This window comes from Python bivittatus, unplaced genomic scaffold (assembly GCF_059951505.1).
Source record: "Python bivittatus isolate LINGU-HERP-01145 unplaced genomic scaffold, Pbiv_v1 ctg000610_np1212, whole genome shotgun sequence".
In the NCBI taxonomy this organism is placed as follows: domain Eukaryota; kingdom Metazoa; phylum Chordata; class Lepidosauria; order Squamata; family Pythonidae; genus Python; species Python bivittatus.
Window position 1 is genome coordinate 3183349 of NW_028277088.1, and position 27551 is coordinate 3210899.

General features: G+C 45.8%; 1 protein-coding gene across 5 annotated transcripts; it reads left to right on the top strand.

The window, feature by feature from the left end:
* Window positions 1-1818: 1818 nt before the first annotated feature.
* Window positions 1819-26440, top strand: CCDC13 (coiled-coil domain containing 13). Of its 5 annotated transcripts, none has more exons than XM_088150426.1 (18): window positions 1819-1868; window positions 2169-2304; window positions 3563-3793; window positions 5745-5893; window positions 7347-7489; window positions 8026-8100; window positions 8786-8896; window positions 9966-10070; window positions 10575-10739; window positions 11387-11563; window positions 13142-13348; window positions 17063-17202; window positions 19263-19337; window positions 21480-21608; window positions 22016-22170; window positions 23473-23602; window positions 25193-25298; window positions 25448-26440. In XM_088150426.1, exons 3-18 carry the CDS (start codon window positions 3570-3572, stop codon window positions 25589-25591), a joined length of 2235 nt encoding a protein of 744 aa, XP_088006552.1. In that variant the 5' UTR covers window positions 1819-1868; window positions 2169-2304; window positions 3563-3569; the 3' UTR covers window positions 25592-26440. The 5 variants fall into 5 exon arrangements, with proteins under 5 accessions (XP_088006552.1, XP_088006554.1, XP_088006553.1 ...); XM_088150428.1 differs by having other exon boundaries at window positions 17066-17202; XM_088150427.1 differs by having other exon boundaries at window positions 3568-3793.
* Window positions 26441-27551: the final 1111 nt, after the last annotated feature.

A 27551-nucleotide genomic window follows, 5' to 3' on the forward strand; every position in this document is an offset into this window, starting at 1 on the left:
GTGTAGGCCAGTGTTTCTCAATTCTGGGAGTTGAAGTCCATGCATCTTCAAGCTGCCGAGGTTGAGAAACACTATTATAGGCAGAAGTAAATAGGTAGTAGTAATGCCATTGTATAAAATCTGGCTCCTCCATTAGAAACAACCACATAGCATGCCCCAGTAAAGGAAGATGTATATCTTATGCCTAGAAAAACATAGCTGTTTTAGCTCTAAATAAAGAAACATTTGTTGAGCTATAAATAAAGAGGTGCTGCTTTCTGTCTAAGATAAGGAAACGTTTGTAATAAGCAAGCACATTCCCCTGATAATGATTGGCTAAATTTCCTATAAAGAGAAGTGCTGCATGGCCGCCCACTGGATAACTTTGGGTGAATAAACATATTTTTGACTCTCCATTGATCATCTGGTATGCTTCCTTTCCGGCTTGGAACGAACCGGAAAAGGTGTTTTAATCCTTCTGACACGGGCATAGCTACTTTTCAACTGGTTCGAGGCCTGGCAGGAAGCACTTTAATGCTGTTGCGAGGAAAACCTCTTAAAATAGGCTTTTTCCTCGTATGCATGGGTGGGCAAACAGTTGGTGGTACCCTTGAGGACATCTAGTCCATCCCTTGCTCACGGCAGAAATCCAAATAAAAGCATTCCTGATAGTCAGCTGACTGAGATTTCCTTGAAAACATCCACATCCTGGAACAACACATGCTGAGATTTTTTTTTCCAAAATCATAATCCAAAATGATTTAAAGCTTTGGGACAAGAAACAGGTCCCAAGCTGCAGCAGGGAGGAGAACTGAGCCCCTAAATTTTCTCTGCACCCCAATTAAACCCAGAGAAAATTTATCTTACCTCCAAAGTGTTTAGGCTGTTCTTAACGTATTTCACAATGTTTATAAACTCCCCTAATCCACGTGCTCTCCGGAGGATGCACAAACATTCAAAATACCACACAGAACAGAACAGTCGAAAGAATAAAACGATCTGCTAACGGTGATGCTCACCCATCTCAAACTAAAGGCCCCAAATTTGCTGGAACAGCCCCAATTTAACTGGAGCCTAAAAGCAAGGAATGAAATGCTCAGCAGTGATGAAAAGGAATTCCCTACTCTTTCCAACCATTTACTGATCTGGTCCAAAACGGTGGAGTCTCCTGAAAATTAAGCTAAGGGATGGCCATATTCTTGCAGTTATCTTGACACGGCCATAGCCAACAGACCTAGTGGCCTCCCATCCAAGTCTTTGCTTTTCAAGGCCAGCTCAGCGCTGCCCCCTGCTGAGACTCAGCCCTCCCTAGCCTGAGCACCCTCCAGCAGTTGGTGTAAAGCAGTGCTTCTCCACCTTGCAGCTGGAAGAGGTGTGGACTTCAACTCCCAAAATTCCCCAGCCAAATTCCCCATGGCTGGCTGGGGAATTCTGGGAGTTGAAGTCCACACCATTTCAAGCTGCCAAGGTGGAGAAGCACTGGTGTAAAATATCCCAGAAGTGCCCACCACCCCTGCAGACCCCTTGCAGAGAATGCTGGGGGCTGAGATCCCCTCATCTGGAGGGCACCGGGGGTGGGTGGGAACAGGGGCCGCGGAGCTGGAGAAAAGGTGCCGCTGTTTCCTCCGCTGCCCCTCTCCTGCCCTCGGCCGTGCCCAGCCCAGCCCACGACGCCCCGCTGCCTTTGCAAAGCGCAGGCGCTCCGCCCGGCGCATCCTTCGCTCCCTCCAGTGCATCTTCCTTGGACGCGAGCCCGGGCTTCTCCCCGGCGACGGTTGCCGGGGCAACCGCGTCATAGCAACGAGCCCTGCCTCCGTAGCGCCTTCGCCCGGGAGCTGCTCCGCCCCGGGGCTGTCCAGCGAGGGAGGAGGGCGCCGGGCCCGGCGGCGGTGAGTGGGGGCTTCGTGCCCCCTCCTCGCGCCCCCGAGGAGGGGTTGGGGCGGGGGGTGGAAGGAGCGAGCCCCTTCTCCCTCTCCCCCAAACTCTGCCCCCCCCAGGAAGATGTGAAGTGGGGCAGGCAGATCCAAATGCCTGCTTCTCCTCCCCATTTGATCCTCTCCGCCCCTCTCCAAGTTGCAAAGGGGGAATCTCCCCCTCCCTCCCCAGTCTCCCCAGAGCGCCCCCCCCCCCGTTTCATGGAGGAGAGGCTCCCTTTCCTAAACTTTTTTTCCCTGTCGGTCTGTGCCAAGTTCCCCCACCAAGCATTCGAGGCGTCAAGATCTCTGCATTTGGGGATGTCCGACCCGAGTTGGGGCGAAGCGAGGCAGAAGAGGAGGGAATAAACCGGCTTTAGTTTTCTGGTCGTCTTGGGTTGGTCTGAGAAAGGTAGGTCTGCGACAGGGAAAACTTGGGTGAGTTGATCAGAGCCTGGATGGGAGGCCACCAAGAAGCCCATGGCTGCAGGCTGGGCTGGGTAATAATATATATTTTCTGTATGTTCCTTCCTCTGTATAATATATATCAATGTTTCTCCACCTTGGCCGCTTGAAGAGGTGTGGACTTCAACTCCCAGAATTCCCCAGCCAGCCAGGGAGTTGAAGTCCACACCTCTTCAAGCGGCCAAGGTGGAGAAACATTGATATATATTCTATATATTCCTTCCTCTGTATATATGTATACATATGCATATACATATACATACATATATACATACAGACCACTTCCACACAGTTACTAAGAAACCTACATGGATGTGTTTGTGAAATCACCAGGAGTTGAACTTGACTCAAAGGAGACTTAATTTTAAAAAGGTATTGTCCCAAGATAGGTTTAGTCATTTTTCTGATCCTCTAGCTATTACTTTGCCCTGTCACTTTACTTGTCGAATGGGTTCCTTGGCTTTACCCTTTGTAAAATAAACTTTGTTTAGGATTTTGATCTTTGGAAAATCTCGGTTTCTCTTCCTTCTGTCTTTGAATTATAGGGGGGGGGGGGAAAGGAGGCATCTTTTAAAAAAAAATCCGGCACCCACGTCCCATTTTCAAGTGCCTTACAATCCAGTTTCCCTCTCTCAGAAGGGACAGGGGTTCTGTTTGCAAGTTATTGCCATCGTGAATAAAATGGCCTTATTCGGAGTAAATTACAGCGGCATGCATTTCCAATTGCAATCACTATTTTAAATAATACAGTGTTGTACTGCGAGCCGATTAAGCCAACTGACTTGGCATTCGACCTCAACTCCTCTCTCTCCACCATGGCTGCTGCCGGCTGGGGTTGCTACGAATTTGGAAGAGGAGGACGCCGTTTGCCAAAAACCAAAGTAGACGGAATGCAATTGATTCGGCATTAAAATATCTCAGAGTTAGCTTTGTTTTAAACAGTAGTAAAGATGGAGAAAGGATAACCTGGCAGGAAGGAAGGGGGAGTTAACTGCTCCACCTGAATTTCCTGCTCATCCTTTGGTGGCCTCCTGGCCTCATCAATAAACATGCGCATTGCAGGTGATGCTTGTATGTTTTCCTACATAAGCAGGTAGCCAACAAGGGAAAAGACTCCACTAACTCAGGAAGTTGGGGAAAAATTTCTTAAAGAGCTAGCCAAAGGCCTTTTGCTTTCATTGTCTTAATTTGACTTCTCGTTCAAGGGCAGCCATGGAGCCTGATGAAGATGTAAGTGAACATTTAAAAATGCAGTTTAAGGCTCTCCAAGAGCAGCAGCAGAAGAGGATGCAAAATCTCATGGAGAAGAAAAAAGACAGTCAACACAGCCTCAAACAAAACAACAAGGAAAATCAGGATGAGGGCTTTGGAATCCCAGACGCTCTCAACTTGTCGTTCTTGGCCACCGAGATGTCAGAGGCCGACGTTGGTAAAAAGTAAGGAGGCAGTCGCTGTTAGTTCAAATGGAAAGGATGTGTGTAAAATGTTAGGTATCGTAGGTCCAGATCAGTCACATCAATGGTTTCAGATTGGGCATGGAGGCATGGCGGAATTATGGAGCCTTCCCCAACCTCCCTGTTGCCTCCCAGTTATTTTCGTGAAAATAATTCACAAGGAAATTAAACTTTAACACTTAGCAGTTGGTACCTGCATAGTAATGGGACAGACCTGTGACTCAAAACAGAAGTGTAGACCAATGTTTCTCAACTGTAGCAACTTGAAGATGTGTGGACTTCAACTCCCAGAATCCCCTAGCCAGCCATGCTGGCTGGGGAATTCTGGGAGTTGAAGTCCACATATCTTCAAGTTGCTGAGGTTGAGAAACACAGGTCTAAACTAAGGTGACATCTCAACCACAGTTTTCCACTCATCTACTATACCAGTGTTTCTTAAACTTTTTATCCTCAGGAGCCCTTCCCACTTTAAAAAATTATGGAGGACTCCAAAAGAGCTTTTGTTTGTATGAATTATATTTATCCATATTTACCTTATTAAAAATTAGCATTCATGCATTCATAGAAACTTTATTTATTGAATCATGAAAAAACAACAGTATTAAACCCATTAGACATTAAGATAAATAAAATATTTTTCATGAAAAAAACCCAATGTTTTTAAAAACATAAAAAATAATAATGAGAAGAGTGACATTGTTTTAAATTTTTTGCAAACACCTTCAATATCCGGCAAATAATTTTGATTTGCAGAGCCCTGAGAGGGTCTTGGAGGTTCTTAGACACTTTAAGAAACACTTTAAGAAACACTTTCAGATGGGTGGACTTCAACTCCCAGCATTCCCCAGCCAGCTATACTGGTTGGGGAATGCTGGGAGTTGAAATCCACCCATCTGAAAGTTGCCAAGGTTGAGAAACACTGAGTTAATCATTCTTCACATTGCACATATCACATACGTATATGCCTCACATTATTCCATAGAATTGCTCCTTATCCTTTCTAAAACAGATCCACAGAGGACCTCCAGAATATTACTCTGGTTTGGGAGAAGGAAGGGAACAGACCAGGAATGTCTGCAGGACATGATAAAAAATTCAAGATGGTGTCTGTGATGATGCCATGGAAGCTCCACCTGCTTTTTACGTGTGTTGCGTATGCAACACACATAAAAAATGGGCAGAGCTTTGAAAGCACCGTTGGGGCCACTGTGTTGACTTTTTGGAACACAACCTACAGACCCTCCTGGAACAAACAAGTGGGAACACTTAATCTTGGCAGAATGACTAGTTATGGTGCTAACCCAACCCTCCCAGCTCCATGATCCTAACAGGGGGCAAGGAGAAGGGGGAAATGAAGAGGACAATCAATGGTCATCAACGTTAGCACAGCGGTAGCATAAATTTTATTTTATTTTATTTATTTGCTTCTATTTATTTATTTTTCAAATGGATCTATGCCGCCTGTCTCACTACATGGCCTTTGAAATCTCGCTGTCCATGTTCTAAATAGAGAAATGGATCGGACGGTTTCTCCAAAGGAAGGGAAATCCTCCAAGGAGTTCTCAAGGGCAGGGCTACCCCTTCTTCATTGCCCCTGAAGACAGCCATGGGAGTCATTTGCCCTTGATAGCTTCTCATGAGGTTTGAGGGAAGAGTGGGAAGGTGAGGGGGCTGCAGGCTGCAGGAGAATTGTGCAATAAAAGACGGGACGGTCATCTCAAAGCGAGCTACACTCCCAGCAATTTTTTTTTTTAAGTCTCTCTCCCTCTGAAAGCAATTTGAAAGCCCCTTCTCTTTCTGCATGAGAAGCGGTGGGGTGGGTGGGGGAAGGAAGAAGAGATGAATGAATTTGGGTGGCAGAGACCTTCTTCTCTCCCATTCTGTGGCTGGATTGCAACTGTAGGCTAGGTCAAGCTGTCTGTTTATTTCCTAGATTGCTTGAAAATGAAAACGAACAGCTCCAGCAACAGCTTCGGGAGCTGGTGGATGAGAACGGCAGGCTGTACAAGCTGTTGAAGGAAAAGGATTTTGAAATCAAGCAGCTTCATAAGAAGATAGAGGAAGAAAGGTTGGCTCTCATGGGTAAGCAGAAAGGCTGAACTGAACCTGCCGTGTCTTTTTCTGCAATTCCTTTCTCTTTCCGGGGGAGCGACGGAGACCAGCAAGCATCAAATAATGCCTTTTCTTTATTTCAAGACGTTAGTGGGAATGGAGGGCTCTTCCTCAAAAGGTTTTAGAATCTGCATCAAAGGTTCTCGCCTTCTCCTTCCAAAAGGGCAAAAAAACCCCCCAAAAACATGTTTCATTGTTTTATAATTCACTTGCTTGCAAAATATGAGAGAGAGCAAGTGGTTTGTAGGGAAAGAAACTGAGCAGGGAATTCTTCATTACTGAGAAAAACGTGGAACAACCCAGGGTATAATTGTCCTTAAGAAGCCCAAGTCAAAAAGGTTTGGATTTCTCTTCAATAAAAGGATTTCAAGGGGGTTAATTTCTTTGGAATGTCTTGGCATTCTGAAAACCCAAAAGGCCGCTGGCGTTGGCTTTCTTCCTAAGAGACCAGAAAGAAACCTTGCCTTGGATACACCATAAGACCAAATCTAAAAGCATTTTAATTAATGACCCCATTGATTTACGGCATCTAAAATGATCCCGCCTTTCCTTGCTAGTTCACCTTCTCCACCTGCAACTTTTTCCCATATCCCGTCTCTCTCTGACCCACTCATCCGTAGGCAGATTCCTTGAAAGCCAGCAAAAATAAATTCCTTGTTGCTTTTCTCTTTTGCTGAATGAAAAAAACAGTGCAGGGGGGATGTTGGTCACGTATTAGCGTGGGAAATTGGCCCCCAAATGTCCTGAAAGGGCAGAAATTAATATGGAAATAGGGATTCAAAGAAGGAAACTGGCCTTTTAAGTGGCCGATCACGATGTGCAGTTGTTTTGTTCAGAAAATATAATTGTGACTGACGACATGACAATCAATAGCAAATCAAATACACGTTCCCTGTATTTTTAATCAATCAAAACACCTAGCACATAGGTGGGTATGCAGGATTTTACATTTCCCTTTATCCTTTTTGCTGATTATTCTTTCTTTTTCATTCTGAAGTTGCAGTAATAATGCAGCACCAAGAGAGAATTTGCTTAACATTCCTTTGTGGGTATAAAATCACTGCTATCCGCATTAATGCTTCGATGCTCACTCCTATCCAAAATGTGGATCAAAACCACAGTGACTCAGTTTGTAAAACCTCAGCTATCTAATAATCCATCTGAGGCTTTTCCCTGATGAAACTTCGAAACCCAGAAGATCATTATTTGCTTCTTAGTTCAGCACCCCTGGATCCTGTGTATAACCAGAAATTTCTATGGTAGGAAAAGTCTTCTGACTTGATAAGGAACCCCCACTTGATGAAAAGATCCTGCTGCAAAATCCATTCTTTACTTACCCTCCTGTATCTCTGGAGAGATTGTTTTGTTTCATTTTGCTTTCAGATTCTCTTTCCATTTTTTTTTTTAATTATTATTATTTCAGGGACCTCTGGCTTATCCGGGGACATGGCGGCTGCCAAAATTGTAGAACTGGCCAAACAGAACCGACACATTACGGCAGAGATGGAAAGGGAGAAGACCAAAGCTAAACAGCTGAACAACAGGATCAAACAGTTGGAAAAAGAAGTGAGTCTTTGCTCTGTCGGCGCTGTCTTTCTTAGACCATTTCTTACCTTAGGCAGGAAAGCCGGCTGGGTGACTTTGGGCCAGTCACTCTCACTCAGCCCAACCCACCTCTCAGGGTGGTTGTTGTGGGGAAAAGAGGAGCAGGAGCATTACGTACGTTCACTGCCTTGAGTTGACTTGACATACATACATATCTGAAAAAGTGAGATAAAAATATAATAATAATAATAACAGGAGCAGCAGCAGCAGCAGCAGCAGCAGCAGCTAAGTACTTCAAATTGCTCTAACCTTATTGCTTTGCATTTCTGAGCCCGGCAACAGATTATATCTTAATTCTAAAACAGATTTCCACCCCGTCTTAAGATCTTATCTTTATGGCAAACGATGACTTGATTTTGCTTCTGCTGGCGTTACCCAGCTGAGTGCTGACTTCACCAAAGCTGTTGGTGTGATCTGTTTTTAATAATCCTCCTGCAGACTTGTCCTGTCTTTATTTACCACTTTGCACCTGTGTAGACCTCTCTATTGTTTTCTAGCTACAAATGTCGACGGTTAAGCTCCAATCCCACGGCGACAACCTGGCTTCTCGTAAAAAGACAGACGCCCCCATGGTAAGAGTTATAACTCCATAGAATTGTTCTTTGAGATGTGTCTTCTCAGTTTAGCCCCTCTGGATTGCAGATCCAGCTTTGCGGAACTTTTTGAGATCAGCCAAGGGGTTCACGGCGACCGTGTTGCATTAATTGAATTGTTAGGTTCTTTCATCGGGGGGAAACAGAGAGGGGAGTTTGGAAGGACAGTTGATTTATGCTTTTGGGGGAGGCTTGTGAAAGCTGGACCCAAGGCAATCTCAGGCCGGGCAACATTTTGTATGCCGTATCCAAAAGGCAGTTCGGCCTACGGAGGTCTGCAGTGCTTTAAAGCAGCTGCTTCTTTTTCCAGAGCAGCTGCATAAACCCAGGATGGTGATTTTAAAGCAGTGTTTGAAAAACTCTGTTTTAAAGCATTGCCAGTAGATGTCAGATTTATGCCCACGTGGGCTCCAAAGCTTATTTTGGCAATTGAATTCAGAGCACTCCACAGCTCTGTCCCCACCATGCTTGGTGGCCTTCCTGATTGTGTGAAAATGCCCTGCAAATCACAGAATCAGGTTTATTTAGCCTCTTGTCGGCTGCCGTGTGGCTGGCTTGATCACTCTCCCTGATCTTGAAGCTTGTGCTAGTAACTGAGGTGTGTCTTTTGTTTTTCCTGGGGCCTCTGTTCTTCTCCAACAACACTACAATCCTCTAATCTGAGAGCCCAGAAATGAAAGCTTTGCAAGAAAAATTATCAGCTGCCAATCTCAAAGTGTCTGAATATCGCAACCAGCTCCAGGCCACAAAGCAGGAGCTCAAGATGACGTACAAGGTAGGGGGTCTGTGTGCGATCTGGCCAACGGTGGCCTGGAGGAATCATTTTCATACACCGTTTCCCGTTAAGCAAGCTTTGTTTATCCTTTTAAATTTGCTTTGTTTATCCCATTATCCTTTTTTTATCCCGTTAAGCAATCTTGTTTATCCTTTTAAATTTGCTTGGCATGTATACGATACTCCAGAAGGTGAATAAATAGAAGATCTCTCCATGCACAGAATGTCTTCACCCAACTGGGTTATTGCAATTTTCTCCCCAGATCGAGTTTCAAACAGATAAACATTTATTTATAATCAAACTCCCCCAGGTTGGGGTCCCATCACCATCTCAATTTCAAAAAGAACAATTAAACAGCAGTTAACATTACCCCAGAGCAATGCAACCGAGGATGTACAGTATTTACAGTCCAAGTAAAAGCACACTGACACAGCTAGGAAACCCCTAATCTATAAACCCAATACCCCTGTCCTCTAACTTTGCCCATAAGATTGACAGCAAAACAGCCCTGTCATCTAGCTTCACCGACTGCCATTCTCAAACTACCATCTAACTATGCTAACCTTGTTGGCTAATTTGACTATGCTTTCAACTCTGAAGAAAATGATAGTCCTGGGGTGTTTTCAGCGAGGGATGTGTTCTTACTAGTGGAATCCCAGGGCAGCAATGCCCTGGAGAGTGGGTGGGAGGGTGGGTTGGGGGCTGGCTGTCAAAAACAGGCCCAACACAGAGGGGAGGAGAGGGGCTCACCACCATCTGACCCTTCTTGACACCCCCCGCCCCATGGCTGCCGCTGCTCCCCCAGAAAACGTCCCGAAGGATTTTACCATGTCAGCAGACAGGACCGTCCTGCACATATTCCCTTCATGTGATAAAATATTGAATAGAAAAGAGGCAAGTCCATGACTGGAGAGCCCCAGTTTAATTAGGATCTCATTTTAGGTCCTCCTGAAGTATGGGGAGATGGATCTGGGTATCTGCCTGGCTAAAAGAGATTTAAGCGGAGCGTTTTCAGACCTTCGGTACCAATACTTGCATTGATTTGGGTCTGTTGACATATCATTTTCAGCTTATAGCAAATGAAGTGGGAGAAGACATCAACGTTCAAGGTCTTTTGTCTACCCCAGGCAGCTGGCGGGGACGGGCCCAGCAAATTCTCGTCCTGCAAGGCAAAGTGAGTCAACCGTCATCCTTTCAAATGTGTTTGGCTTCGCAGGTTGTGCTAAGGAAGTGTTGGTTTAAACCAGTGTTTCTCAACCTTAGCAACTTTAAGATGCCTGGACTTCCACTCCCAGAATTCCCCAGCCAGCCATGCTGGCTGGGGAATTCTGGGAGTGGAAGTCCAGACATCTTAAAGTTGCCAAGGTTGAGAAACAATGGTTTAAACTATAGTTTGTTGACATGAAACACTAAGCCACAAATATAATTTGTAGACCACAGTGGCTAGCTTTGCACCAAATAAACCATAGCTTGATAGGATGTGTGAATCAGGCTGAAGTATTCAGGTGACTGCTACAACAGGCAAAGGCAGGAAAGAAGGTTTCAAGTCAGATTAGCTAGGACCGACGAATATCCCAGTGTAGATTTCTACACCCCATATTCACCTAGTTAAGAAGGAGAAGTTGCATGCAACGAATCCACCTTGGGCCTTCTGTATCCCGCTCACGTTCCCCTGTAGGTACGGGAGTTAGAAACCCAGCTGAATCGTAGCAAAAGCAGGTTATCCGACAACGATGCCAACGAAGAACCGTTAAGCTTCGCCGACTCGAGGAAGTCGTCAGTCCAAGCGAAGAACCAGCTGCGGATTCGAAGCTTGGAAAGGGAAAAGAAAGAAGCTTTGGAAGTAAGACATTCTGGCTGGATGAATCAAGTCCAAGTAAGATTTTGAAACAGCACCACAAGTTTACTGAGTCGTTGGTAGGTGCTCATCCATCGATGGAGTCAAGGAACAGAGTGGGTGGGTTCAGGTTTCCCCCAGACTTCTAAGGAGGGAATAATTTTGTGGGGGGTTTTGTTCGTTAGTTCATCCATTCAATCGTGTCCAATTCTTGGAGACTGCCTGGACAAGTCCCTGCGGTTTTCATGGCAAGGTTTTTTCAGAAGTGGTTTGCCATTGCCTCCTTCCTAGGGCTGAGAGAGAGTGACTGGCCCAAGGTCGCCCATTCCACATTATGCAGCGTTGATACTTCTGTCTTCAACCATCCTTTAAACCAAAAGCAGTTAGCGACAGGAGGGGACCACATGGGAGAAGGACCTGGGTCAATAAACTGCTTAATGCTTCCTTGGATTTTCCTTCTCCAAGGTGAATTCCCACCCCTCCACCCCCCAGGGCAGGAAGAAAGTCCTACCCAGGCTGGTTTTGTCAGGACAGAAGTGTAGAGGAGAGACTCCAAGAATCTTATCAAGGAGAATCAGTGCTTCACGTCATCACAAAAATCATTTTGGGGTGCCGTGATCCTCAGCTTCTCTTTGTCTCTTTCTTAATGGCAGAAGCTTATGAATCAGCACCAGGTCCTCCAGAAGGATCATGAGGACGTGAAGAAGAAGTTGGATGGGTCCAAAGCGAGGAACAAAGTCTTGTCCAGTGAGGTGAAAACTTTAAAGGAGCAGATCTCAACCCTGCTGGACAAGGGGAAACACGACGACGAACTCGTTGACGCTTTACTGGTACGATCTGACCAATGCTATTCCTGCTTCATGCCAGAGAGATTTGGTCTTGACTGTTATTCATGGTTACGTACACCATGAATTTGCAAATGCCTGATCCTCTGCAAAGAATCAGTCCAGTGTTTCCCAACCCACAATTCCCCTACGTCCCAGTCAGTTGTGGGAGGGTCGGATTAGCCCATGTTGGATTCTGAGCCCACGACTGAAGAGAAGAAGGGCAATTTTCTCTAGACCAGTGTTTCTCAACCTCAGCAACTTTGAGATGTGTGGACTTTAACTCCCAGAATTCCCTAGCCAGTATGCCTGGACTTCAACTCCCAGAATTCCCCAGCCAGCATGCTGGCTAGGGAATTCTGGGAGTTGAAGTCCACACATTTCAAAGTTGTTGAAGATGAGAAATACTGTCTAGACCAAGAGAAGCTAGGGCAAAGATTTTGTTTCATTTCATTTCATTTCATTTCATTTCATTTCATTTCATTTCATTTCATTATAAATAAAATTGACATGCAGTTCATATAAATTATTTATTTATTTAATTTATTTATTCAATTTATATAGCCGCCCACCTCAAACCAGTGACTCTGGGTGGCTAGGAACAATAACAGCAGCCAACATTTAAAACAGTACGAAAAATTAAATATAAATATAAATGCAGCCAAGAGATCTTTAAAAACCATGGGTATTAGCACAACCATGAAATGGGGCCCTTCACACACTCGGGGCCCCAGGCCCGGGCATAAAGCCAGGTCTTCAAAGCCTTCTGAAAAGCCAAAAGGGTCGGGGCCATCCTAATCTCAGGAGGGAGGATGTTCCAGCAGGCAGGTGCCACAGCAGAAAAGGCGCGTCTTCTGGTCCCTGCCAGCCGACATTGCATAATTGCTCCCTGTATGTTGAATAACTCTCCTGCTCTCCCATTAATAGTTAAGAAACAATTCTGGGGCTGCCTCTAGAGGAACAAACCCAAAGATGTTTGGTGGGGCACGTGCAACTGGGGGGCTCAATCACATGGGGATAAGCCAATGGTAAAACATGTGTTGCACTGTTGCAAGACCAACTCTGCCTCTGTTGCACCTGTGTTGTGACATCACATGCGTGTACACATGGCATGCAACTGGCATTGTGAGGCCATATCACGTTTTGTCACGGTGGCAAAATCTCAGCTGGCTGTTGACACCCCTGCTCAAACAGGACTATTCTGCTTTAGAGAGCCAGAAGAAGAAAAACAGATTTCTATCTTTGCAAAAGAATCAAAAAGGAAGTTTAAATAAACTGATTATATATTGCAAATCATCAGTAAAAATCAACAGGAGTTCCATTTGGGCTATAATAGGATAAACTCTTGAAGCTTTGCCTCTTTCAAGCTCCTGTGGAAGAGAACTGTGCAAAAATGTATGTGATCCAGATGGTTGAAATGATTTGATTTGTAGTCCCTGTTGTTTCGTCCCAGTCCGAGGGGTACCTTTTTGATAATGCATTTCTCTAACACCCCGAAAGTGTGTCTCACATTGCTCAATGTGCCCCTTTTCATGAGAGGCAGCTAGAAAAGCTAGGGTCTCTGTCCCTTTTCGTTTTCATCAGAGCCAGCAGAAAGAAATGCAGATCATCTTAAAGAACTTGAGCCAGCAGGAAGAGAGGAATGTGGAATGTCACCAGACCCTGGGGAAGCAGTTGAACGTCGAGGTCCAGAAGCAAAGCTGCCTCATTGAACAGCTCAAGCAGATGGTGGCAGACCGGGAGGTGCAGGTGAAGCAGCTGGAGGAGATAGTCAGACAGCTCAAGTTGCAGGTAAGCTGTCTCAGAGACGAGAAGTGAATGTAGAGGGAATAGGAAATGGCCTTGAGTGTAGAGTGTAGAGCACTGTTTCTCAACCTTGGCAACTTTAAGGTATGTGGATTTCAAGTCCCAGAATTCCCCAGCCAGCATGCTGGCTGGGGAATTCTGGGAGTTGAAGTCCACACATCCCAAAGCTTCCAAGGTTGAGAACACTGGGGTAGAGTGTAGAGGGAATAAGGAATGGCCTTGAAGGACAGGAGGAAGAGCCAGTACGAGGCAACAGTCAGATAAGAGGGGCTTGAGACCTGGCCAAGAAAATAACTTAAGAAAATGTTCCCAACCAGGCCTGCCCTAGTTCACACAAAGATAAAGGGAGGGGAGGGGAAGCACATTCAAACTTGCAAGATTCTGTTACTATAGCTTTACAATAAAAGTAGTCCTTACCTACAGTCAGGTCCAGAAATATTGGGACATCGACACAATTCTAACATCTTTGGCTCTATACACCACCACAATGGATTTGGAATGAAACAAACACAATGTGTCTTAACTGCAGACTGTCAGCTTTAATTTGAGGGTATGTACATCCAACTCAGGTGAACGGTGTAGGAATTACAACAGTTTGCATATGTGCCTCCCACTTGTTAAGGGACCAAAAGTAATGGGACAATTGGCTTCTCAGCTGTTCCATGGCCAGGTGTGTGATATTCCCTCAGTACCCCAATTACAATGTGCAGATAAAAGGCCCAGAGTTCATTTCAAGTGTGCTATTTGCATTTGGAATCTGTTGCTGTCAACTCTCAAGATGAGATCCAAATAGCTATTACTATCAGTGAAGCAAGCCATCATTAGGCTGAAGAAACAAAACAAACCCATCAGAGAGATAGCAAGAACATTAGGCGTGGCCAAAACAACTGTTTGGAACATTCTCAAAAAGAAGGAACGCACCGGTGAGCTCAGCAACACCAAAAGTCCTGGGAGACAACGGAAAACAACTGTGGTGGATGACCGAAGAATCCTTTCCCTGGTGAAGAAAACATCCTTCACAACAGTTGGCCAGATCAAGAACACTCTCCAGGAGGTAGGTGTATGTGTGTCAAAGTCAACAATCAAAAGAAGACTTCACCAGAGTGAATACAGAGGGTTCACCACAAGATGTAAACCACTGGTGAGCCTCAAAAACAGGAAGGCCAGATTAGAGTTTGCCAAACGACATCTAAAAAAGCCTTCACAGTTCTGGAACAACATCCTATGGACAGATGAGACCAAGATCAACTTGTACCAGAGTGATGGGAAGAGAAGAGTATGGAGAAGGAAAGGAACTGCTCATGATCCTAAGCATACCACCTCATCAGTGAAGCATGGTGGTGGTAGTGTCATGGCGTGGGCATGTATGGCTGCCAATGGAACTGGTTCTCTTGTATTTATTGATGATGTGACTGCTGACAAAAGCAGCAGGATGAATTCTGCAGTGTTTCGGGCAATATTATCTGCTCACATTCAGCCAAATGCTGCAGAACTCATTGGACGGTGCTTCACAGTACAGATGGACAATGACCCAAAGCATACTGCAAAAGCGACCAAAGAGTTTTTGAAGGGACAGAAGTGGAATGTTATGCAATGGCCAAGTCAATCGCCTGACCTGAATCCCATTGAGCATGCATTTCACTTGCTGAAGAGAAAACTGAAGGGAAAATGCCCCAAGAACAAGCAGGAACTGAAGACAGTTGCAGTAGAGGCCTGGCAGAGCACCACCAGGGATGAAACACAGCGTCTGGTGATGTCTATGTGTTCCAGGCTTCAGGCTGTGATTGACTGCAATGGATCTGCAACCAAGTATTAAAAAGGGAAAGTTTGATTTATGATTATTATTCTGTCCCATTACTTTTGGTCCCTTAACAAGTGGGAGGCACATATGGAAACTGTTGTAATTCCTACACCGTTCACCTGAGTTGGATGTACATATCCTCAAATTAAAGCTGACAGTCTGCAGTTAAAGCACATTGTGTTGTTTCATTCCAAATCCATTGTGGTGGTGTATAGAGCCAAAGATGTTAGAATTGTGTCGATGTCCCAATATTTCTGGACCTGACTGTATATGGCATTGGTTTCTTAGTCTGATCTACCTTGCTGGACTCCTAGCGAGAGAGGTCTCTAGCAATGCATATTGGGAGAGGAGATCCCTCAGTCTTGAAGGGCACATACCATAGAACGCTTGAGAGGGAAGGGACCTCTACTCCAACCCCCTGCTGAGTGGAGGACCCTGTAATGGGTGGTGAGAATAGCCTTGGGGAAGAGGAGGAAGAGCGGCAGCCTAGGCAACGGTCAGATAAGAGAAATCCGAGTCCTAAGCGGGCATGGAATTTGAGAAAGTGTCTCAGACATGACCCTCCCTAATTCTCCTTAGGATAAAGGCAGGGAGGGTCACGTCTGAGACACTTTCTCAAATTCCATGCCCGCTTAGGACTCGGATTTCTCTTATCTGACCGTTGCCTTGGCTGCGACTCTTCCTCCTCTTCTCCAAGGCTATTCTTACCGCCCATTACAGATCCCCTACATCATTCCTGAACGATGACCTTTCTATGAAGGCTTCCAGCAAAGGAGAACTCCTTTCTCTTGGGTGAACAAGAACAGTTAAGCTAAGAAATAGCAGCTGTTATTAACAGAACATCACACGCAGTTCTTTTAAACCAGAGTCAGGCTGTTTTTGTATTAGTTACCTAGTATCTGGGAGATTTATAGGTTGACCAATGCCGATGGCCTAGGCAGCTGACGAAAATATAATTGTTGAATACAGACCACAATGTAAAAAAAATATGCGTCTCTAAAAGTTTAGGTGAAAAACAGTCTCAGTGTCAGCAAATAATGGCAAATTGTTCCATATTAGAGGTCCCACCAGACTTAATTGTTGGAAAAAGCAAAATTAATTGTTGAGGGTAAACTTGCTGAAGACAGGATCTTCAAAAGGTGCTCCATGAAAAGGTCTGTGTGGTGTGTGCAGAAGCAGCATTTGAACCTGACAGTTTCTAAAAATTTCTGCCCCTGAGAGGGGCAGGGCTGTGTGAATAAAACTCAAGTGTCCTGGAGACCAGGAGACCTGGATGAAAAGATGTACTTTTGGAAAACCACAACCCCTTGCTCCTAAAACTGCCAGATTGGTGCATTTGGGGAGAAGAAGCAGAACATTTTAGAGAACCGTCTTTGGAATGCTGCATCTTCCATACAGCTAGCCTTGCAGAGATGTAATGCACCTATCTGCACCTTTTTACACACACACACGGACGCACAAACCTTTGCAAAAACCTGTCACTGAAAATTAGTGATTTTGCTGCCAGATTTTGCCTGTGTGAGCTCAGGCTGCTCTAAAGTTTGCAAAACCAAGGGTGGGACAGGGTATCCACAAGGGGGATTTTAAAAAAGTCAAGGCAGTGGCCATCACTGTGCATAGAAACTTAGGTTAAAAAAAAGGGGTGGTCTTGATTTCATTGACCCTCCTCTCCCCCTGCCAACCACCACAGATGTCCCTGGGAAGGGATCTATATGAGCTCCATGAAGTGCAAGTTAGTCCTAAACAAGTGGATCCTGGAAACCTAAAATACATAAAAGCAAACCCATAGCTATGAAATGTAATTATAGATACCAAAAGTTGATGAAAGCTAGGGCTTGCTAGAGAAATGGTCCAATTGAACCCCAGACATTCCAAATCTGATGGCTGATATTTCATAGCAGCAGCAGCAGCAGCATTCCCAACCAGAGGAAAGTGGTTCGGATTCTGTCTCCACGTTGTCTACAGAGTCCTTAGAAGAGGAAAATTGCCCTTTCGCATCCAAGAGGGAAGACTATATGGGGAGTAACAACTTTGCACGGTAGGAAAGATCACTTTCTAAATCCCAAGTTGAACGTCTATTTCTAAATATGTGAGAGTCTCCCTTAGTTTTGATCCTAGGTGATTATCCTGACCCAGACTGGCAACCTTTGGACAGAGAAAGAATTTTGCAGCTAGATTCCCATCAGATTTTATCTGATGCCTTGGAAGGAATTGTATGATTTAGGGGAGCTCGATCTAACCTTTCAGGCAGAACCTCTGATCTCTGCTCTTAGAACTATAATAACTTCTCCCAGCCTGCTAAAGATGTTCTTCTAGAACCATGGACTTTCCCATCTTAGAATCCAAAATGGGAGGACGGGATCTTTAAGGTCATCTAGCCCAACCCCCTGCCCACCCCAGAAATTGATAACTTTAGCATCTCCAATAGCTTAAGCACCTCCTAAATTTAAGTTGATATCCATCCAAAATCTACTCCCTTGTAATTTAATCTCATTGTTCCTTGGCATCTCTGAACATTGTTCTGGAATCTCTGCCCAACTATCATGTTTCACCCCAGTCTTCTTTTCTCCAGGCTAAACATACCCAACACGTCTAACTGTTCCCCATAAGTTTATCAGTGTCTTTCATCACCCTTCATTTAGTTGTTGGGAAACCTGGAATGAAAGGGTGGAAGGGAACTGAGAGGTGACCTCATCCAGGAGGTGGTGGACTCTCCTTTGCTGGAAGGGTTTAAATAGAAGCTGAATGGTTCTCTGTTGGGGATGTTGAAGGGGTGGATTCCTGCACTGGGTAGGGGGTTGGACTAGATCAGTGTTTCTCAACCTCCACAATTTCAAGATGGATGGACTTTAACTCCCAGAAGTCATCACCCTTCATTTAGTTGTTTCATCTTGGATTGATTCCCTGGAAATCGCATCATGTGAAAGATTAAAGGAAGAAGCGTCCCAGTAATACAGATAACAAGACACTTTGGCTGTGTTCACGCATCTCATTAAGCTGTGGTTTACCTAACTATAGTTTACTGTACTGGTACAATTGTCCCAATGTATGCAGTAAGGTCAACTAGAATTTACAAACCACGGTAGCTGGGCTGACCGAGCTAAGCCATCACAGAGGTGGGGCCACAGGAACCAACCTTCATTTGGATTGCATTCTACTCCATCCTCCCATCCTTGACCTGATTCTCACTGAGAGCGATCAACTTCAGTTGGCACCTTGCATCTTTGACTGTGAGAAAGGGTGGATGGAGGGTGCTGCTCCTCCATATGGAGGAATTCTTGGCCCAGAGAAACCTGGAATGAAAGGGTGGAAGGGAACTGAGAGGTGACCTCATCCAGGAGGTGGTGGACTCTCCTTTGCTGGAAGGGTTTAAATAGAAGCTGAATGGTTCTCTGTTGGGGATGTTGAAGGGGTGGATTCCTGCACTGGGTAGGGTGTTGGACTAGATCAGTGTTTCTCAACCTCCACAATTCCAAGATGGACTTTAACTCCTAGAATTCCCCAGCCAGGATGGCTGGCTGGGGAATTCTGGGAGTTGAAGTTCACACATCTTAAACCTGCCCAGGTTGAGAAACACTGGTCTAGATGACTTGCGCTGGGTAGGGGGTTGGTCTAGACCAGTGTTGCTCAACCTTAGCAACTTTAAGATATGTGGACTTCAACTCCCAGAATTCCCCAGCCAGCCATGCTGGGATGTTGAAGTCCACATATCTTAAAGTTGCCAAGGTTGAGGAACACTGGTCTAGATGACCCATTCTAGGATTCTATGTTGGGAAAGAGAAGAAAGCTTGCCTGCTAGTAAAAAGGATTCAGCTTTGCCTCTTCTCCGACATTCCAGGTTTCGCTGGGCCAAGGATTCTTCCGTATGGAGGAGCAGTACCCTTCGCCCTTTCAACCTTTGCATGGGAAGAAGGCTAGAGAGCTCGATTAATTTTCCGATCTGCGTGGCTTTCGCTGGGTTCAAAGGCTGCATTGATTACAAATTAGAATTCCCCCAGCCTTCCAGTCACTCCCTAGATAGCAGCAGCCCGCCCAGATGTTGTAAAGGGGGGCGGTTGAGATGCCGAGGCTGCAGAGGAAAACCTTTGTGTGTTCCAGGACAGTGTCGAAGATGGGACACACCCTTGTGGATTCTGCAGCGACTTTATTTCCAAGTGTTCCCTCTCCTGGGAGGTATGCGCAAACTTTCTTGTTTGTATCTACGCCCGGGATTTCTTCTCTCTCTTTCGATTAGATTAGGTTTTCTTTTTTTAGATTTTTTTTGTTTTTCCCTGCCTTTATTATTTTTAGAAATAACTCAGGGTGGCGAACATACCTCATACTTCTTCCTCCTCCTATTTTCCCCACAACAACAACAACCCTGTGAGGTGGGCTGGGCTGAGAGAGAGTTCTCTTCCAGGGAAGTCTGCAGGCTGTGGTCAAGAACGTCAAGGCGGCGGCCTTTATTTATTTATTTATTTAATCCACTTATACAGCCGCCCATCTCTGATACGTAACTCTGGGCGGCTCACGATTAAAGCGAAAGGGAAAACAGAATTAAAAACGCAACCAATAATTAAAAACATTAACACAGCGCAGCATAAAACAGCAGCCGGGAATAATCAGACAACTCCCAGTCAATAGGACCCAAAAGTGGGCTCACCCACAGGGCCCCCGGCTTGACGGCAAAGGTCGGCAGGGTTGGGGTGAGTCTGATCTCGGGTGGAGGATGATGGGTGCCATGGCAGAAAAGGCCCTTCTCCTGGGTCCCACTACAGGGAGTTGTTTCATGGACAGGACCCAGCGCACGCCTTTCCTGCCAGAGGTAACAGGACAGGTAGACACCACTGGGGAGAGATGGTCCCATAAGTAACCCGGTCTCAGGCCATGAAGAGCTTTAAAGGTGACAACCAGCACTTCGAATTGCACCCGGAAGCACCCCAGAAGCCAGTGCAGCTCGTGGAGCAGAGATGTCACACATGCCAAGTGACTGGCACCCATAACTGCCCACGCCACTGCGTTTTGCACCAGCCGAAGCTTCCAAATATTCTTCCAGGGCAGCCCCATGTAGAGCGCATTGCAGTAATCCAGAGATGACGGTCCACACGTAGAAAAACAAGCAGAGTTACGACTGCATCATGGTGGCGTTTGTCTCAGCTTTCTTGATCCCACTCTGCAGACGCCCCTGCTCTCTTCACGTGCTCATCGCAACATCGTGCACTGCGTCAGATCGATCAATGCTGCGGAAATGGCTGAAGGAGGGGGCAGGGTGTAATGACATGCAGTCGATGGAAGAGCTAAGCATAGGCCCTCCCCGGCCCACTCTGCTCCTGCAGCTTGTGCACGTCCTTTGGTGTTGGGGTGCATTGGCATTAGCATCTTGGCTCAAGAAGGGATCTTGAGTTTTCCTGTGTTGGAGAAACCCTGCACCTGCAACTAACTATGGTTAGAGTTCTACGAGCAGAGACTGAGATTCAAGGAGGTTCAAGAGATTCACGGAGGTTCAAAATTCAAGGAGGTTCAAGGAGATTCAAGGAGGACTTGCTCCAAGTTCCCTAACCCAAGGGAGGTTTAAGGGGGCTTGGATGAGGAGAGGTCTTCTTAGGTGTGGCCCCCACTTTATGGAACACAGTCCCCCTGAAGTTACAAAAGGTCCACCTGCTCCTTACATTCAGGAAGGCCCTGAAAGCAATTTTATTTCCACAGCCCTTTGGATCCTCAAGTGGGGTGCTGCACATCTATCTTTAGTATTTGTCTGAGCATTTTTAAGCCTCAAGATAGTAAGTTGTCTAGGTTTGCTCACATATACCATCCAGAGAGTCCTGCAGGCTGGGGCAGTCTATAAGGATAGTTAAGGAATCTGTGAATAAGTGAACTTCAGATCTCTGCTAGTCTTCTTTGCGTGAGTGATTTGCAGAGGAGAATAAATGTAAATAAAACACTTATTTGGCTTTTGAACTTGGCTTATTAAGTATGCCATTCTGCACTGTTCAACCTCTGCAGTGCTGCCTTAACTATGGGCTCAATGGGTAAGAGACAGGGGTGTCCATAGCCGCCATCTTGACTTTTTTGACTACCCCTGTGGACACCCCTGCCAGAAGATGTGGCCTGTCTTTAAAACAACTTTTGGAAGGTATGTTGTGGGTACATTCATAGGTGCTCTTCCTCTTAATGTCAGCCGACATGGAAGGTGGACTGCGACTTCCCAAAACTATCTGGCTGGACTATGCAGAATGGACCACGGATGGAACAATTGGGCTTTTGGCCCGATCCCAATTTCCCACACCCATTTTATTTTCAGCCAGCAAAACCAAGCTGATCTTCCCTCTGCTTTAGGGCGTCGGAGCCTAACGAACTCAACATCGGGACCCTGAAGATGCAGATCACAGAATACAAAACTCTCTGTCAGGCTGCAGAAGTGGAACGAGATCGTCTGATAGAGCTGGTCAGCATGCTGCAGAAAAGGTACAAGGGGCCAAAGAGCAAAATTGCCCCCCATTTTGAAACCCAGGGCCCCTTGTCCCACGTCACTCGGGTCTCTGAAAAGGCCAGGCAGGTTTTTCCAGCCCCTATGAGTAAAGGTTTGGGTTGGGAAGACAAGGAAGAGAAAGGATGTGTTTCTGTAGACACCAAGAGGGTATTTTAGTCCATCTTCCTGAAGCACTTTTCCTCCAAAATAAGGTGGGTTTTTTTTTTTTCTTCCTCTGATTCCTTTTCATCCTTTGGGGCATTTACACTCCTTAGAATCGCAATTGTAATTCAGCTGTGATTCGATGCAGCAGCGTCTGCAGGAAAGTCCAATGCATTCAAGCTTTCGAGATTCGGGGACTCTAGCCCAGCGTCTCTCAACCTCGGCCACTTTTGCTCCCCAGGGTGGACGAGAGCATCACGAAGGTTTGGGAGGCGGAGAAGAAGTTTCAAGAGCAGCAACGCAAGTATGTCGCTCTAGAGCAGCAGTTTGCAAAGCTGAAGATGGAGACAGGGAAGCCGGGCGGGGCCTCCAAAGCTTACTCCAAGAACAAAGCAGGTAAGGGGGCTTACACCCTCTAGAGAAGGTAGACTTCGCACAAGCCCTGCACAAAATCTTTCCAGTGGAACATCCATGGACAGGAGGAGAGTTTCTGCCCATAACGGCAGATTAGGGGAGGCTGTGGGAGGGAGTTAAAAAAGACTCCCTCCCACACAGAGGTGGTCACAACTGCAAAAGCCCCACCCTTTTAAATCTGTGCACATTCAAGGAAGCAGGTTTGGAGCAGTGTTTCTCAACCTTGGTGACTTTACGATGGGTGGATTTCAACTCCCAGAATTCCCCAGCCAGCATGGCTGGCTGGGGAATTCTGGGACTTGAAGTCCACCCACCGTAAAGTCGCCAAGGTTGAGAAACACTGATTTAGAATATGTAGCTGCAGCAACCACCTTGACTTTTTTGACCCCTCCTCGCCTTGTGCACACTTTTCTGCACATGACAGTGGTGTGACTTGAGTTTATAACCCAGCAAAATCTGTACATTTCACTTTAAAGCCAGACCCAGATATCTCTGTGATTTCTCGGGAACTCCTGCGTTTGGCGCCCACGGAATATTTCTGGAATTTGAAACCTGTGGCTGCCTGTTTCCTAGGAGAAGTTTTTGGGTGCCTGAATTCTTAGTTGCATCACTTTTGAGAAATAAACCTGAATGTGCCTTCCCATTCCCTAGCCTTGGTCCTCCGGAATGTTTCCCCTTCTGCTTTCCATCTCCATAAGCCGACCAAGCCCAAGCAGTAATCAGTGTTTTTCAAACTCGGCAGCTTTAAGAAGTATGGACTTCAACTCCCAGAATCCCCCAGCCAGCATAGCTGGTTGGGGAATTCTGGGAGTTGAAGTCCACCCATCTTAAAGTTGCTGAGGTTGAGGAATCCTGCTCAACATAATATGCTCTATGTAAGGCTGCATTTGATTTCATCCCTGTAAAAATTCCTGGAACCATATCAGTTGAAGAGAATATTGTAAAATAACTTACGTGAACTAAATCCTGCTGACTGTACTTTGCACAGATGCGCTCTACATCAGGGTTCCTCAACCTCAGCAACTTTAAGATGGGTGGACTTCAACTCCCAGAATTCCCCAGCCAGCATGGAATTCTGGGGAATTCTGGGAGTTGAAGTCCACCTATCTTAAAGTTGCCGAGTTTGAAAAACACTGGTGTACTTCTTGGGTTTGGGGGAAATCCCAGTGTATCTTTTCCCATCTCAACTGAAAATGTGTATCGTGGGTTTTTTTTAGAAAAGTTAGACTTTGGTGGGTTTGAGTCTGGGCAGACTTCTGGATCAGCGTTTCCGTTTAACAACAGGTCTTGTCTCAACGGCTCAGCCCCCCAGCAGTACCAGAATGAGCTGGAATGCAGGGGATAAGAAAGATCTCCCATCCATGCAACTCTCCGAAGTCCCTCTAGAGTCTCAGTTAGAGGAGCTATCCACACAGTAAGATCTTTAATATTCCTTATCCATTTTTTTTAAGTCAAGCTCTCAGTTAGATTTAAGAAGGAAGACAGGAAGATGTAGGAGAAAGCCTAGCATTCAGAAAGCTGACAATAGCAAACAGGTCACGAGCGCCGTTCCTGGGGCCACATGCACGGCGCTAAATGAAGTGTGACCTTGCACAAGCGTTCCAAAAGAAAAGTGTCCAAGAAGCAGTTAAGACAGCCGATATCAAAAAGCGGGATTTCCCTGGGCTGGAGAGCAGGCGACCTGAATTCCTTAGAGATTGCTATTGGAAAGCAGCACGTTTGTGGGTAGGGTTATTGTTGTGGCAGCACATGGTTCAAATGCAAGGGGTAAACAAGTTTGGATTAAAAGGTTTGATGCCAAAGTGAGTTTAAAACGTCCTTTAAAATGGGTGGTAGGGGAAGGCATAGCCAAAAGCAAAATCATAGGGGTCCACAGCTAGACACAATGATGACGAAGTAACATTACAACAAAGGCTGTAGCATTTCATACTTGCGTTACATTTATGCAAGTGCATCAGTTATGGAGTTTTGCCCTCCCCCAGTGCAGAGGAGCACAGAGATGACCTTGGAGCAGGTATGTGGAGACCGTTCGCAAAACATGAGCTCAGTCCAGGAATACAGGAAAGTGTGAGAAAGAAACTCAAGATAACCCCACCTTGATTTTCTTTGGTATAAGAGGGAGGGAAGGAGAAACACTGTCCCTGTTATCGCAACCTAGAACAATAAAGTTGAATCCTAGTATTTCTTGGGGCATCTGTTTCCTGACCTGGCCTACCTTGCAGGGCTGATACGTAGGGACACCTAGGACTGTAATAAGTACCTTGTTCTCTGAAAAATAGGAACAATCCTGCTTTGGAAGGGAAAAGCATATGGGGGGCTGTTGGTTTAATTCATGGGCAGTGCTTCACACGTGTGAAAGACTGCTTTAGAAGGTAATTCTACCCTTCTCTGCTCCTCAGACACATGAGGAATGGAGATTCTCTTTTCCCAATTGCAAAAACTAAAATATCCCAAACTGCGTGTATTTGAACACCCGAAAACAACAAGAGCTTTCAGGAACAATATTGAATAGTTGTATTGATTACTTGTTTTTAATACCTTGTAGTTTTCCATACTTTTTTTGCAGTTGGCTGTAGTCTTCATATTGATATCGTTAGAGATAGGAAGGTATGGAGATATATTTTAAGCTGCCAAGAGCTGCAAGGGTTAGGGAGCGGGCAAACCTGGGCAAGTAAATCAACCTGTTCTGAAGTCTCATATCTCTAATGATATCAGTATGAAAAAATACATTCAAATGTGTTTGCCTTGAAAAGAAATACGTTTTGCTTTGCCATAAAATGCCCTAGAGCAGTGTTTCTCAACCTCCACAACTTCAGGTTGGATGGACTTCAACTCCCAGAATTCCCCAGCCAGCATGGCTGGCTGAGGAATTCTGGGAGTTGAAGTCCACGCATCTTAAAGCCACTGAGGTTGAGAAGCACTGCCCTAGAGAAAGGTAAGCCCTGTCCCCAGCTTGTATTTTCAGTCAGGTATCAAGATCAATCAGCTGTTTCCTTCCGTGTAGGCTTGCAATCCAGGTGGATGAGAACGAAGGCCTGAAGAACGCTTTGCAAGACACCGTCAGGATCAAGGAGGAAGACTTCCGGGTGTACCAGGACACCGTGGGACAGGTGAAGGAGATCTTCCTGCACGCTCTGAAGCAGCAAAAGCAGGAGAAGAACTAAACCAGGCCCAACCTGGGGACCCAGTGGCGGGAGGGGGTTTCTCCCAATGCCCAGGTTTTGTCCCTCCAAGGTGACTCTTCTTTAAATACTTGCAGGAGGGAGTGAGAAACACAGCAGACCTTGGTCCTGTTGAAGAAGCGGGTGGTGCTGTAGCAGGATCTCCCCAGCTAGAGAAACCCAGGGGCCAGCTCTTCTCATCCATCTTGATGTACACGTGGCCATCTTTGATGGATCTCTAGCCTGGCACCCTCTCTGAACGAGGCTGGAAGGGTTTGCTTGGGTAGAAACAACTGGATCAGCTTGGTGTCCCTGCCAAACAAAACCTGTTTTTAACTTCCAAAATGTAAATACAGACACTGTTTTTGTCACTTGGCAAGACCAGGACGAGGTAGAAGGTCTCTCTTATTTCCTCAAATGACACGATACGTTGCAATTCCTTCTTTGCTCCCGTGCTTGAATTGTAGGGAAGGCAGTGAGTTACTTGTTCTTCCTTGGCCATGTGTCCGCGAGGGTGCCTGTACACTTCTCGTGCCATTCCTTCTTCTCTCCCCAAACTTACTTTGCCCCTGTTGGCTTCCTTGTTGACTCGGTGCTTCTCTCAGAAGTTTCTCCTTGTCAAGTGGCTTGGGGGCTCCGATTAATTTAGAAAACATTTATCCAAAAGGAATTCAGCTTGAGTTTAAGATGATTTGCTGTCCGGTAGCCATGAAAGGAAAAGTAGGCAGAAATATATATAATATATAAACACAGAGGAGAATCTAGGGAAATGCCCAAATTCCCCACCTGGTCACGTTATAGTTGCCAGTCCAGCTTGAAACCAGCCCTGGAGACTCCCTCCAACTCATTAAAACTGTGCCTTGGGTCAGAGTTCAGCCTCTTTTTACTGACGGTCGTATGTCTGTAACCTGCCAGAAGCCATATTCTCAAACAAGGGAGAGTTGGTAAAAAAAATTGAATGAATAACTTTAGGCAGTCCTTGAGTTACCTAAGCCCTGACTTTACACATGAGATGCAAAAACCAGGGCTGACGCTTTGCACAAATATGCACACACCCAGAGAGCAGAGGATCTAATGCAGTGTTTCTCAACCTTGGCAACTTTAAGCTGTGTGGACTTCAACTCCCAGAATTCCCCAGCCAGCATTCTGGGAGTTGAAGTCCACACAGCTTAAAGTTGCCAAGGTTGAGAAACACTGGTCTAATGTTTGGAAAAATTGGTTTTTATGCGGGCTCCTGCAACAGAACCCTTGTGTAACCTGGGGACTGCCTGTACTGATTAAAATTAATTGCTTGTAGAATAAGAGCCATGGTGGTGTCATGGTTAAAAGTGGCGGACTAGGCGCAGGGAGCCTGAATTTTAAGAAGTTTTCCTTCAAGTGTCAAAGCCAATTCAGTGGTTTGGAGCTAGTCGCTCGCTCAGCTACAGATTGGAAACTTGAAAAACACCCTGGAAGAAGGTCCTTTCAGAAGTACCTTTCTGAAAATGTAGCAAAACCCAAACAGGCCTGTCCAGGTAGTCATCCAGAATCAAGATTGCCCTGAAGGACCGTCCCAACCTGGGAAAATATCCCGTTTGTAAAAATCAATGGATTTCCCCATCTGCGCTTGTCAACTAGGACTGCATCGTACTATCTGCAGAAGACCCATTTTCAGAGATTGATTCGAAAGTGCCACACAGCCCTAATACCCACCATTCTCTATCACACACACAAAAACACAAGTACACCCCCCAGCACATACTTTCCCCCCCTCTCCGCCTCCCAGAAAAGCAGCACCTAAGAAAACGCCGATTGGAGAAACGGCAGCTGCACCGGGAAAGGAAGGGAAAAGAAAGAAGGGAAACAGAAGCATTTGGGGAAGGTGTCAACATTGACAAAGTGGTGCATAGAGCATTGCAAGGCAAGCCCCGCTCCTTTTGTACACGCATTGCACACATGTTCTAAAGGAGCAGGACTTGCATCATGATGTTCCAGCTGGATGCTGCTTGGGGGGGGAGAACTGGGTGGAAATGGGAGGGGGGGAGGAAAGGAATTAATTTATCTTCCAGTAAATATGGGACATGTCTGCACGAGAATGCATTTCACCGGCTTCAAGAGGATGCAGAGTTGCTAAATGTGTGTGCGAAGCTTCATTTAGGCCAACAGCTACATTAGTGTTTCAACAGCAGGCTTCAAAACATGGGTGAGCAATGCTTAGCAGAC

Coding starts and splice junctions, on each gene's coding strand:
- CCDC13 (XM_088150426.1), top strand. CDS start 3,570: ATGGAGCCTGATGAAGATGTAAGTGAACATTTAAAAATGCAGTTTAAG. Junction 21,609..22,015: donor GTCAGCATGCTGCAGAAAAG/GTACAAGGGGCC, acceptor TTTGCTCCCCAG/GGTGGACGAGAGCATCACGA. Junction 23,603..25,192: donor TTAGAGGAGCTATCCACACA/GTAAGATCTTTA, acceptor CCTTCCGTGTAG/GCTTGCAATCCAGGTGGATG.